Source organism: Bemisia tabaci, chromosome 1 (assembly GCF_918797505.1).
Source record: "Bemisia tabaci chromosome 1, PGI_BMITA_v3".
In the NCBI taxonomy this organism is placed as follows: Eukaryota; Metazoa; Arthropoda; class Insecta; order Hemiptera; family Aleyrodidae; genus Bemisia; species Bemisia tabaci.
This window is the reverse complement of record NC_092793.1, coordinates 3,136,368-3,150,361: the sequence shown is the minus strand read 5'-3', so window position 1 is coordinate 3,150,361 and position 13,994 is coordinate 3,136,368. Positions and strand designations below refer to the sequence as shown.

Genomic DNA, 13,994 nt, shown 5'->3' with positions numbered 1-13,994 from the left:
TATGGGATATTAGTTTTGGACATTCATTAAATAGAAAACATAATTTTACCGTCAATAATTGAACCACGTTTAGAGAAAAGGAACCAAGCCACATCAGCTATTGCCTTTCAGTGAGCACTTTAATTTTTTACAAGAGAACATTTGAGGCGGATTCCTTTGAAAATTTTAAGGATTTTGCTTGGTACCACGCGAAAAATTCACTGAAATTTACACAAAAATCCGCTTAACCGTTTTCTAGTTAAAAATTAAACTGTCCAATTCAATTTTGTAATAGCTGATGTGGCTTGGTTCCTTTTACTTTTTGCTTAACTCGGTCCAATTACAGTTTTTTAGTTCTTGGCTGATGTGGTATTTATGACGTGGTTAAGTTCTGATGTATACTGAGGTATTTGTCAAATTCTTATTACATAGTTGATTATTTGGAAATGAGAAAATTTAGGGAAGAAAAAAATTATAGTTTCAGAATTTCACCGAGAATCAGAATCCTCGGTGAAGATCTGCGTAGTGCTAGCACTCACCCTTCATTTTCAATCTTGCATGGTTTAACATACACGTAGCTACAAGGGAAGATACCCTTGATGGATCGATTTTTGGTGCAAAAGCCTCGGTACCAGCCTAAAATGATATGAAAAAAAAAAAAAAACAAACAAAACAATGTAAATAATTAAGCACGTGGTTTGGGTGGGAAAAAAGGACAAGAACAAGTGCCATGAAAATAGTAACTGCGACTCAAAAAAACCGAAACGAACGGTTAGGAAATGTGTGATCAAGTCCTATTCAGATCAGACAGGCAATGGATTAGATAAGTCAATGGATCAGGCGCCTTGAGCCGATGAACATTGGTTAACTTCGGTGCTACGTATTTTGCATGTCCCAGAAATGAAGGCAAATTTTAGTGTCATGAGCTGAGTGAGATTCAAGTTCCCTTAGCTTTCCTTCGTCAACTTCGGAAAACAACAACAAAGGTGCAAGTCCGAAAACACACGTTAAGAACCTGATGCAGCGTTGCGAATTTTAGCTTCCATTTAATTCCTTTCTGAGAGCACTGAGCTCAAATTAGAATGACCGTATTCGATTCTCTGATAATCCGTCCAGGATGGCAAAAAGTTCTTAGCTTTACCAATTTGCTAACTCCTTCTCTTCAATTATTTGTGAGGTGGCGGTTGTTCCCTTTTTGTTTCTCCTTTTCTCCTCTTCCTGGACGATTTTTTGGAAAACTGGGCTTTTATGCTGACGCGGGCCAGTTCCCTCAATGGCAAGGCGTCTTTTCGCGGCCTTCCCATTTCGAAAACCACTTCTCGGGGACCTCTCATTTTCATATGCGGTCAATCTTGACCCGAGTCATGTGGCCGAGCATACATCTGTTAAACCGGTAGTCAAATAGTTGTATGTTACGCCTCCCATAAAAGAACTCAAATACCGATGCTTCATTCCACTTGAAATGGAGCTTATTTACCTCGATTGCAACGTTGAAAACCACACTTAATGGTGAAGAGTCAAGACATCTTCGCAGTTTGAAACGCCTTCAATCCGGCGGAGCTGCAACATGCGTACACCCGTGGTCGAATAGTCGTATGTTACGCCTGCCGTAAACGAACTCAAATATCGATGGTTCATTCCACGCGAAATGGAGCTTATTTACCTCGATTGCAACGTTGCAAGCCACATTTAATGCTTCAATTTCGATCAATATTTTTTAAAGGATACGCTGAAAAATTAACAATAATTTTACGAACGATTATAATTAAAATCACGGGAAATTTCGTCGCGATATTTCATTTAGTCCTATTTTCCTTATTTTCTTTTCACCGAAAAAAAACCACGGTCCCTGATTCTAAATCGTAGCTATTAGGATAGTTACATTTGTTCTTTATGCTGAAAATTAGAAGGGAGTCATAAATAATGACGCGTTGTCTGAGTGTCGCAGCGATTTTAGCGTTCGTCCCGCTCGCGAGGGTCGGCAGGGCGGTGAAGAGTCAAGACATCTTCGCAGTTTGAAACGCCTTCAATCCGGCGGAGCTGCAACATGCGTACACCCGTGGTCGAATAGTCGTATGTTACGCCTGCCGTAAACGAACTCAAATATCGATGGTTCATTCCACGCGAAATGGAGCTTATTTACCTCGATTGCAACGTTGCAAGCCACATTTAATGCTTCAATTTCGATCAATATTTTTTAAAAGATACGCTGAAAAATTAACAATAATTTTACGAACGATTATAATTAAAATCACGGGAAATTTCGTCGCGATATTTCATTTAGTCCTATTTTCCTTATTTTCTTTTTACCGAAAAAAAACCACGGTCCCTGATTCTAAATCGTAGCTATTAGGATAGTTACATTTGTTCTTTATGCTGAAAATTAGAAGGGAGTCATAAATAATGACGCGTTGTCTGAGTGTCGCAGCGATTTTAGCGTTCGTCCCGCTCGCGAGGGTCGGCAGGGCGGTGAAGAGTCAAGACATCTTCGCAGTTTGAAACGCCTTCAATCCGGCGGAGCTGCAACATGCTTACACGTACATCGATGGCCAAAGTTCGAAACCACGTACCTCCATTACGATGTTTCAAAATCTCCGCTCAAATTTAATTTTTCCAAATAAAAACGAGCCAACTTCATAACTTGAAAATGCAGAATATATTCCGCTAACAGAGAAGACATATCCAGGAAGTTTTCAAGAAATTACGTTGACTAGTTTCCAAAAGATAAAACTAAAGCAAGACAGGAAGTTTACAACTTCACAAACGGAGATACGTGGTTTCAAACTTCAAACATCGACGTTTCTGCATCGCTGCTGATCCGACTCTTAACTCTGAGTGTGTTAGTTATAACTTCAAATATAAATTAGAACTTTTACGAAATTTTTTTTATCTCATCTATCAAGTACAGAAACCGAATAGACAGAAAAGCTAAGAAAATTAATATAATTAGTGGTCAAATTGTTTTAATCGAGGTGAATGTAGAACGACTGACACGAAACAACATCTTACCCATGCATTCTTCCAAAATTTGAACGGTGTCTCCGATTTCCAAGGAGAGTCCGTACCGGGTATCGCAGCCATTCCAGTTGTATATGGCTGTAAAAAAGAAGAAGAAAAAGACAAAGTGAGTTAATCAGTCGTATTTCGTTCGGAGGCAACACTCGCAACATGTTGTGTAAACAAACAACAATAGCATTTTGTTCGAAGTTGTTTTGTGTTGTGGGGGCGGGGCTTATTTTCGCGCGCAAAATCTCTGTTCTACCCTCTACCGTGCTAAGTAAGAACGCCATATAATCCGCCAGGCGTTGCCACATTTAGTTTCGTAAAAAACGAATTAACTGAACGAATTATGAGTATTTTTCCTCAGATTGTTCAGATAATTCGATTCGCAATTCAATCTAAAATATCTGAAAATTTCAAGGAAAAATATACATAACATTTCTCAAAAGTACATGTTTTAACCGGAGAATTTCGGCAACTCTCGAACGCTTGTAAGTCGGAGTTGCGCTTGAAACACTTGAAAGATCTTTGGGCAGGGAGAGAGAAGAGTTGCATTGCGCTGGAGAAAATAAGGAAAGTTTTCAACGAACTCTGTGGCATTCGGAGGATTGAAAAATTCAGCGTCAACTTTCATCGAAATCCAAACTAACCAGGTTTGAATCGAGCTGCGCTCGACATTGTTGTCGGTTACTAGTGGCATACCAGCCTACCAGGGTCAGGGATTCTAGCAATTAAAAAAAAAAAAAAAAAATGCGTGACATTTCCCTGATTTCCCTGATAAAAATGGCCAAGAAACCGAGAAAAAATTCAAAATTTTCTACCAGACGGAAAAAAAAAATTGCCTGACACATCCCAGACAAAAAGGAAAAATATTCTCAATTTTTTGACACAGTTGACCTGATTGGTTGTAGCTAATTTTTTTTCATGTTTTTAGGAATAAATAAAGGAAAATGTATGGTACCTAAACTAGAGCGAAATGTTTTCCCATCCAGGGGCGTAGCTAGGAAATTTCTCTGGGGAGGGCCATGGGACCACTTCTCGTGGTGAAGAGAGCGGGCGGGTGAGGAATGGAGGATCCCGTTTTTCTGGGGGGGGGGGGGGCACGAGATTTCTGGGGGGGCAGCCCCCCCCCCCCCCAGGACTCCCCTAGCTACGCCCATGTTCCCATCATTTATAAAATTTAAAAGACATCAGCAGAAATTCTGGTGGAAATTTTGGAAGAAATCTCCGCGAGAGTAAAATTCGCGTAACGTTTTTCGAAAAACGCGTATTTTTCAATTTCTCTGACGTTTTTCTGCCACGAATATCGCTTGCAAATCATCATTCCCTGACATGCCGTATTCTTGCGGATTTTCTGACGTTTTCCGTGACATTTCCTGGTTCCCCGGTCGTTATAGACATCCAGAATACGGCCGCCTAAAAGCCCTCAAACTACTGGGAGAGAATTCTACTTAAATCATCGCTAAATGTTCATCCTCAAGTAATTTGAGAGTTACAAATAATGCGAAAAAAAGTTCAAAAAATGGGAAAAAGTATGTTTTATCACATTTCTGGGCGGTTTCTCATCAAACTACCCCTCAACCCTATTCAACTAAGTTGGGAAGGGGAGACGATTGAGAAGGGAATTGAGACAGAAAAAGCTGACATATATACTTTAAAAAAAGGGGCAGGCGTCACTGTGAAATTATGCATCCGAAATGTGCGAGAAAGTGTGTACAAACGGGTGTTTTATGGCCGTTTTTGGGAGGTTTTTCATCGAGTGGCCCCTTCGCCTCCTTCTATTAACCACAACTTTTAAGTATCTACATTATCCTAACATGAAGACAGGCCATTCACGGAGTAAACATGGATTACATTTTGCAATAAGGAACCACTATTTCTGGCCCATTTTAGAAACAGCATACGTGCCATTGGTTTCCCTATGGAGATTACGTGCTTTTATGGGAGAGCTAGAGACAGTGGTTCCTTACTGCAAAATGAAATCCATATGTTGTTTACGCGCTGATTGCAACAATTCGTCGTTTCCTGGGCATAGAAACGTAACTTCATTCTAAAGTTGCAAAATTGATTTAAACAATTTTAGTTTTTTTTTTTTTTTTTTTTTTTTTTTTTTTTTTTTTTTTTTACAAAAGTGCACTCAAGCAATTTTTGTGAAAAAGTCTGATTTTCGCATGAGATCAGAAGAAAAATCAGTGATATTATCAGTTCAAAAAGAAAATCTGCGACGGAAATTCAGCAAAATTGAAGTGTAAGTTACTTTTTTCCGTGGGGCAAACGATGAATTACGTTGAGAATCGGTGGTGCCATCATGTTCCTTGCGAAATTTTACAGGAGCAAACGCAAGAGCTCCGCCTTAGCAAGTATTCAGGGTTGCCACAGAATTCAGAAAATGAAATTCCCTAACACTCGAAGATGTGGCGGATGGTTAAGAAGGCATGATTGAAAATAGTTTTTAGGCAAAATTTGTTGTTCGAAACCTCAAACCCATTCTGGAAGGCAAATGAAGGTGATTTAACAAATTTTCCCCGACATTTTCGTCATTTTCCCTGACATTTCCCGGTTTTCCATGACTGCGGCAACCCTGAAATTCAAGAGCTCCGCCCGAGCAAGTGTTTGGTGGAATTCGAAAGAGCTTGGAATAAAATGAAAATTTGTCCAAAGTCGACGAAGATGAGTCAAGAACATAGATCGAGTATCTTATCGAGCGATGACTGACGTCTCTCTCTCGCTGCGGCGATGATAGCCGTGGAGGCGCCGTGATTTCCTGTCATCGGGGCCCAGCTTTAAGTGGAGGAAGGCAGTTTTGCCTAATTGACAAACAACGAAAGTGTCATTAGTTTTCTTGTGCAGATAGGTGATTTTATAAATGAGCCAAAATTTGTAGCTCTTAATCAGCGAGTCGATTGTTGAATTGTTATCGAATGAGCTTAATCGATAAATCCCTATCTTGGCAATGCTATATATCGATCAAGGTCATTCGATAATTGAATCGTATCGAATGAGCTTGATCGATTTATCCCTATCTTGGCAATGCTATATATCGATCAAAGTCATTCGATGTCGATTCAACAATCGACTCGGGGATTGTCCGAAACAAATATTCAATTTATACGGAGTACCCTAGATGGTATAGAAATGGCGATAACCGTTCTTTCAACGTGCATCGAGACATCACTCTCTGCGACGACAAGAACAGGTCCGTGGAGGGAGTCTAATTCGAGGCAATTTTTACTTTTTTCCTTCGATACAAAGCTGCTCAATTTCACTCCAAAATACATTCCACGCAACAACAAAAAATTAGAAATCAACTCCTTTGCTATACATGGACACTTGAGATTAGCATGTATTAACAGAGAAAAAAAAAACGAGTGGAATCAACGGTCATACTTCAGACGAGAGGAATACCCGGGTCAATTTCACCTATTTTTTTTAAAACGGCGTGTATTCTAAACTTCTAAACTGGGCGGATATGCCCCTCCATGGTGTCTAGTTTTCTTGGCAAAGCTCATTCCCTGATTTTTCCCTGATTTTCAGGAGCTCATTCTCTGATGAGAAACCGAAGTTTTCTCCTACTTTCCCGGGATTTTCTTGGGGAAAAGAATATAATTTTCCAGAGTTTCAGATATGAATATAGATTTTAATTCATCTTACCGCCACTTCTTTGGCGCACATGATTGGAGAAGAGATTCCCGGTTTCTGGAACAGATTCCCTGATTTTTCCGGTAAATTTTCATTCCCTGATGAATCCCGGTTTTTAAAAAAACTAGAAACCATGCCCTTGACCGCCACGTGGCCCAGCCGTTTGGGGCACAATTGGGCTCATCGAGAAATTATTTGTTGCTGATAGCCGCAAAAATTATGAAAATCGGTCCGGTGGAACGAAGAGCGAACTATGACAAACATCAAGCATTTAATTTTTTAGCGCTATACTGCCGTGCAACGCAAAAACGCCGTAAATGCTGATTTATATTTTTTGGAAACAACGCATCATAGCTGAAAAACTTGTCTTGGGACAATGTTTTTACCAAATTCTTTTGCAAAAACTATCAAGAACTTAAATTAAAAAATTGAGGTGCATGGTTAAAACAGTTTTTATGTTATGAAGTGTTAAGTTCCAAAAAACGAGGAAAAATCTTGATGGATTTACGGCGTTCTTGCTTGGCATGGCGTTAGAGGTGCTTAAGCGTTACGCTCATGAAGTTTATGCTTTTATGATACATAGTAAAATACGATTCGCAACGGATGGACCACTAGACCACGCACGTTGTTAAGCATTCTGATACACGTTTCTTGACCAGGATTTTACGTAGAACATGATTCACGCATCGAATATTACTGAACTCAACTCTTAAGTAGAATATGAACGTTTTTATTTTACATTGGTTACGGGACATTTGAACTGCCCGGTCACAAGATACGCAATATTCTACGCGAGTCCAATCGCGTAATACAACGGTTTTGGCAGACTTCTCAATCAAGCAATGTTCAATTCCCACCCTGTGTTGTTCAAACTATAAACAATTTGCTATAGCTGAGCCAAAACGGCAAGATTGAGGTTGCCAGATTTTCATATTGCAGAGTGCCATGGTACTATTTAGCGTGCGATTTGACTCACGTAGACCATTGCGTTCTCATGAGCGGGAATTTTGAATTCATGCGTAAAAAAAAAAAAAAAAAAAAAAAAAAAAAAACATTAAATATATTGGTTAAGAGCAGTTCGAAACTCACAGGCGCCAACGCGCCAAATGCACCTAAGAAATCGGTCATGGCGCCTAAAAAATGAAGGCTCTGCGCCAACGTGAACCCTAAAAAATTATCCCCCCCCCCCCCCTAAAAAAACACCTAATTTTTCTCTATGGTGATTTTTCGAAATTTCCCCCAAGTTACAGCTACTATAGTTCTGTAACTAAAACATCTTGCGTCTAACTTTTCACTAAATGCGCTGTGATCATTGGCAAAAAAAGAATTTGGCCCAAAAAAAAATCTTCAATGGTCCCTGAAAATTGAGCTTGATGCGCCACATGGCTCCTGAAACTCAAAGGTGAGTGGTTTTCTGAGCAATATGACCCCACGATCGGCGAATCAATGAGACTTGAAGCAACTCCGAAGAAGTAAAGTGAAATGTGAGCCGCGACCAATCGCGGACGAAGACCCACACTCCTCGGAGACAGTGTTTGACATCGACAAGAGCGCGAGGGGAATTGAACGTCTCCAGCGAGATAATCACTTAATGATTCTATCAGACTCCGAAATAAACCATTTTATGACTCCGTGCTCACGGCGCACAGTGCGGCATCCTTATGGACGATGCGGACAAAAATCGGTGAAACACACTTAACTTTAAATAATGAAGATATTAGCACCGACATAGGAGAACTCTTTGCCACTATCAAAGAAAAACACTCCAGGAATAAGAAAATGTTATATCTCAGGATATTTTGCGTATTTTTCGAGAAAAGTTCATTTGAAGTTGGCAACCTCGAATTAGCCCTATGTTAATAAGGTAAAAGCAACGTGAAACACCCAAACTTTAACTTCAAATATCTCTGATATTGGCAAAGAGTCGGGAGATCTTCTTGGAAGAATTGAAGTTGGATATCTGAGGATTGAGATAAAATGTCAACCACCCAGAGCGTTTTGCGTTTCAAGCGAGAAATCTTCATTTGAAGTTGACGTCTTTTTCTCGTGTATTTCTAACGGACCAGTGATTCTCGACCCATTTCCCGCCCACTTTCTACCCAAATAGGTAGTTTTGAGAAAAAAGTTTGAAAATTACCAAAGTTACCAAAGTTTGAGAGTTAACCATCATTGTGAGTCAGAAATATCTTAAGATGACAAACTCCAAAAAAAAATATTCAGCTGTCGAGTTGTGAATTTTTGATTTTTGTCCACAGAGGGCAGCACTGCGCGACGTCTCGACTCCTGGCGTGGCGCGGGCTGTTCCGTTACGGCAGGAAGTAGACGACGCAACTTACATATCGCATCTCATACCGTCACCTTCCGGCCCAAGTATCACAAGCGCCAGGCGACGTTTACAAATTTCCGCTACCAATTTATTTTCTTACAGAGAAGTCGTTCAACGAAGCTGTCCGAAAATGTCACTGAATTTTCTTTGTGCTGCCGATAGAATTCGGTGAAATTTTCAGACAGATTCAACCAACAATTTCTCCGTTAAAAAATTAAATGACTTCGGAAATTTTGAAACGTCGCATGACGCTTGTGACACTTTGACCGGAAGGTGACGGTACACGCGTTGTCATTCCACGAGGATTTTTCTGACAGAATGAGGAGGTGTTGGGTATTGTGAATGGAAGTGGCGTTCTCAAAACACGGACGTGCAACGAAAAAACGTCTATTCTAAGGAGCCTCGCTGACAGGCAAGGAATACAAATTTGCATCAATCAAGTTTGAAAACTCAGTAGATTAACCACAATCGAGAGTTCAAGTTTACAAACGTCTATCAGAATCGAATAAGAAGTCGAAATTCCGCGGGAGGATTTGGTTCAGTTTTCAGGGGGGACATTCATTTTACGTTACGCAAGAGAGCCGTATGTGCCATCTTCTGGGTGCTTGCCTGACTACGTTTCCAACAACAAAATAAAGGTTAAACCTAGGCAGGGAAGGGTATCGTTTTACACAGGACGGCAGTATAGGGGCAGCTCTCTGACTGGATTATGGGGACTCACTGCATAATTTTACAGAAAAAGCGTCAGCTTCCACGCATACACTGCTTTCCAAAAGCTCTCGTTTTTGGAGATATAATAGTATTCGTTTTGCCTCGTTTGGCATTGTCTCGTTTGGCTAGTATGGCTAAATTCGCTGTTTTAACAGAATCGTCCTGTTTATTCACATTAGGTCGATGGAATTTTGAAGAAAACTCGATTTCAAAAATTTGTTCGTTACGTGCACTGCTATCTTCGATACTACGACAGATCATTCCACACACAATGCACATTACGTTGATATAATCACATAATTTTCATTGTTTGCTACGCGTTTGTCTGTCATGGAGGTACCGCTGTAATAATTGAAAGATTATAGAGGAAAAATGTAATTTAAACAATGCTCTCTCTATAAATACAGGCTGTGATTTTGGTATTCATAAACAGGTTTCGAACAGCGATGTTAAATTTAAGACGTGAGAAATGAGTAAATGAATAAGTATGACCATATCAAATTTTCGTTTTAGCAAATTGTAAAATGAAATGAACAAAGCTGAATCAGTTTATTGAGGAGGACTGTCGTCAAGCGTAAAACTTGTTTCTTTCACAATACCTGCATGCAACTATTACAGTAACCGATGGCCCACTTTTGGTCCCATTAGAAGATTTTAAATTAAAATAAAACGAACTTATAAACCCGCGGGAAAAAATACTGAGAGTTACCCTGCGAAAACTTACGACAACTGGCCCATAGAAAGAAACTTCTCAAAAAGTACGGTGCACTATCAACAGTGTGAAAGAGTGCATTGATTTTGAAACTGAACAGAATGAGAAAAGATATATGCCAATTGCAAAGTTGGATGGTTTCGAGGGTGCCGAGATAGCATTTTCGGCCGCATTCGTCATCTTGGACTTTCGAATTTTGAAAATTTGAGTTGAAATTCAACTTCCCCGTCGAAAAATGTCGACTGCTATCAAGTTTCACAAAATTAGATGCAAGAAAAATTGCATATCGTAAGATCAGGAGGACCCTACACAGTGGTAAACAATACTCGGCTATTAACATACGTTATCGCGCCTTCATTTTCGTCTGATACTGTGCAGTACTTCTGTGGCAGAATAGTTGCTCAGAGCGCCTTCAATAGTATTGCTTCGACTTGTTGGAAGAGGATCACAATGTTGTAAAGTTTCACTGCACGATGTTTTTATTCACTCAAAGTTGATGAAAATTTCTTCTTTTAAAAAGTTCAGTAGACTTTCATTATGATTGTAAAACTGGAAACAGGTTATTAGTCCTTATGGAAATTTACATAGTTAACACCTTTATGCCCATGCATAGATCTCGATTTGCAATCGTTAAAAATACGGCGCTTCTCATTTTTACATAATACCAGTGGCGTGGCGTGAATTGCGATGTGTCGATTGTTATGTCATTTAAACCTATGGTAAAGAATCGATAATTAAGGTGTTCGCTGCGAACACCCTGTTTATCGACCCTTTTCCATAGGATTAAATGGCATAACAATCTATATATCGCAAAGCACGTCACGTCACTGCATAATGCGTTCTGACACTTCTGTCTAAAGCTACCTCGAACACATCTTTCACGCGGTGGGGGTAAAAGTCGACTGAAAATCTCGATGTGTTAAAAATTGCAGGAAACAATAAAATACGGATTTCGTAAACATTTTTCTATTTTGTGAAGAACTAGCTCCCGAAGTGTACGAGAAGTCTACTGTTACATCGATCTTCCTGCCTTAACAGCCTTTTCATATGTCGTCACCTTCCAGGCAAAGTATCACAAGCGCCATGCGACGTTTAAAAATTTCCGCCGCCATTTTATTTCTTTACTGAGAAATTTTTGGTTGAATCTGTTTGGAAATTTCACTAAATTTTATCGGCAGACAAAGAAAATTCAGTGAAATTTTCGGACAGCTTCGTTGATCAATTTCTCTGTAAAAAAATAAAATGGCGGCGGAAATTTTTAAACGTCGCATGGCGCTTGTGATACTTTGCCTGGAAGGTGACGATGTATGGACTTCATTGGGGAAAAAAATACTTGGTAAAGTGGAATTCCTTTTACTTGTGAAGGCCACAAGTATTGAACAATCGATCTGGTCACAGTGAGGAGACAGAGGAATCAAGAACGACCTTTAAATGCCTTCTGTCGGCTGAGAGAAAACATGACCCACGAGCCGGCGGATCCTCGACCATCCTGCAAGCTGGACTCCCGTGCTAAAGGAAGAACGCCGTATGAACAATCGAGAGTTGCCAAATTTCTCCGGATAGAACATGTATCTTTTAAGAAAGTTATGATCATTTTTCCTTTGAATTTGCAGATATTCCAGCGTTGAATTGCGAACAAAATTGAATATTCCCGGTAAAGTAGTTTTTTTTTAATTGAGGAGAATATGGCAACGTCTGAAGGCTCATACGGCATGCTTCCTCAGCGAAGCAGTGAAGACCGTGGCATAATGACAACTTCAGTTCAAGGAATACGTATAAGGATTTGCGACGTTTGAACTGGTGCGCAAATATTTTATTGCTGTCTAAATTTTAATGGGAGTAATCATTTCAAGTGTTGAAAATTTGGGGGCGATCTCCCTTTGCTTTACGCGGTGAGTGGGATTCTACGAGGATAATTGGATTACATTTTGCAATAAGGAACTATTTCATCTATTTCATCTTTCATCTATCTATCTATTTCATCTATTTCTATAGCATCTATCTCTCGCTCGTCTATAAAAGCACCTTTCTACATAGAGAAACCAATGGCATATATGTTGTGTTTGAAATGAGCAAGAAATAGTGGTTCCTTATTGCAAAATGTGGTCCAATTAGGGACGGTTCTCCGGGTGCAAATAAGAGTAGATGACCAACTCAATCCATAACGTGACGCTAACAATAAATGCTTGGTTGGAAATTTTCAAGCTTTTTGGTGCCCAAGAATTTTTTATTCGCTAACTCCTAAGTCGGGTCAAATAGACTCGTAAGAACCGTACTTTAACTAATACATACGTATAATACATCGATTTTGACAGTTTTTGAGGTATTGTCCATGCTATGGTTTTGTTATTGAGGGTGAGAAATAATGTTTTTGAAATGTTCACCTTTTAAGTAACATCCCTATTGTCGTCCGACATGTGTAACTCAAACAGAGGAAAAATTCGAGTCAAAATGACCCTGCTTGGGGTTGCTGGGGACAGAAGTAAAAAAAAAATCCTGACACAACACAACTCTTTCCAAATTACGACTTTTTAGACGTGGGCGGCGCTTGAGGGAGACCTCTAAACCTAAACATATTTTGCTTTGTCCTTCTTAGAATGATTATTAATTTAGACACATCATAGCATATTATGAGCAAAATTTACCTTAAACTTTTTCAAATTTTACAAATAAGAGGCTTTTTTTTTCTTTTATAAGAGACACATCCACGCGCGTTGGGTCTCAGCAAAGCAATTCAATAATTGGTAATTCCATCGAAACAGACAAACTGTCACGGTAGTTCAGAGATTTGAATGTTCCGTTTGTTTGTATTTATTTAATCATTCATTGTCACAATCATCAATCTCTCCTTTCTACGGCTGTTGCTCACGCAGTCCTCGAAGCACCGATAAAATAAGACAAATGGAATGAATACAACATGTAAATAGAGCGAGGGAAATAACCCGCGTTAACGACGGCGCAGAGATACGACTATTCGTGCTTGGTGGATGTCCGTATTGCATCTGCAAAATTGAAGGCGCGATGGCGCGAGGCGTGAGCTCGCAATGCTCCGCTCTGTGCTACAATGAGATTTCGCTTGGATTTGGGGAAAGATTAAAAAAACCAAGCCCGATTACGTTTCTCCTATCTTACGCTGTGCTGCTTACGTGACGGACGTGGCCCTTGAATCACCACTGCAAATAGGACGGACAAAACCAACACAACATAGAATCAAGAGAATCGGGGACTTTTTCCCCCGAAATGATAAGAAACAATGAGCTAGTTGAAAGCGTTAAAAGGCGTATTTTATAGAAGTAATTTTACAAGTCATGTTGAACCGATTGAAGAAATAGGTACGAAAAACCAAGCAACACTTTAGTTTTTTTATTCCTGGTTACACCGCGCCGCGCCGCCACGGCTGGCGGGAAAATTTGAAAATGCCGGTGTTCAGGACGATTTTTGTCATTTCTTGGGGACCTGAACAAAAAAATTGGGGACTTTCGGGGATATCGGGGATACCCTTCCAAAATCGGGGATAATCGGGGGACATAGGGGACTTTTGGGGACAGGTAGACACCCTGTTTGAGTTTGCCGATAACATAGACAGTTCAGGGGCAGTAACGAAGAGGGCACTCGGGAGACCCAGAC

The 13,994-nt window shown here is 39.9% G+C and overlaps 1 protein-coding gene across 3 annotated transcripts in view; it reads right to left on the bottom strand.

The window, feature by feature from the left end:
- The window catches only part of spg (dedicator of cytokinesis spg), a 150,233-nt gene that overhangs the window by 132,129 nt on the left and 4,110 nt on the right, over positions 1–13,994 (bottom strand). For all 3 annotated transcript variants that reach the window (XM_019044183.2, XM_019044182.2, XM_019044184.2), the window contains exons 2-3: positions 2,989–3,075; positions 519–615 (exon numbers count right to left, since the gene is read on the bottom strand). In XM_019044183.2, the coding sequence (XP_018899728.2) occupies positions 519–615; positions 2,989–3,075 (184 nt within the window). The remainder of the gene's footprint in view (positions 1–518; positions 616–2,988; positions 3,076–13,994) is intronic.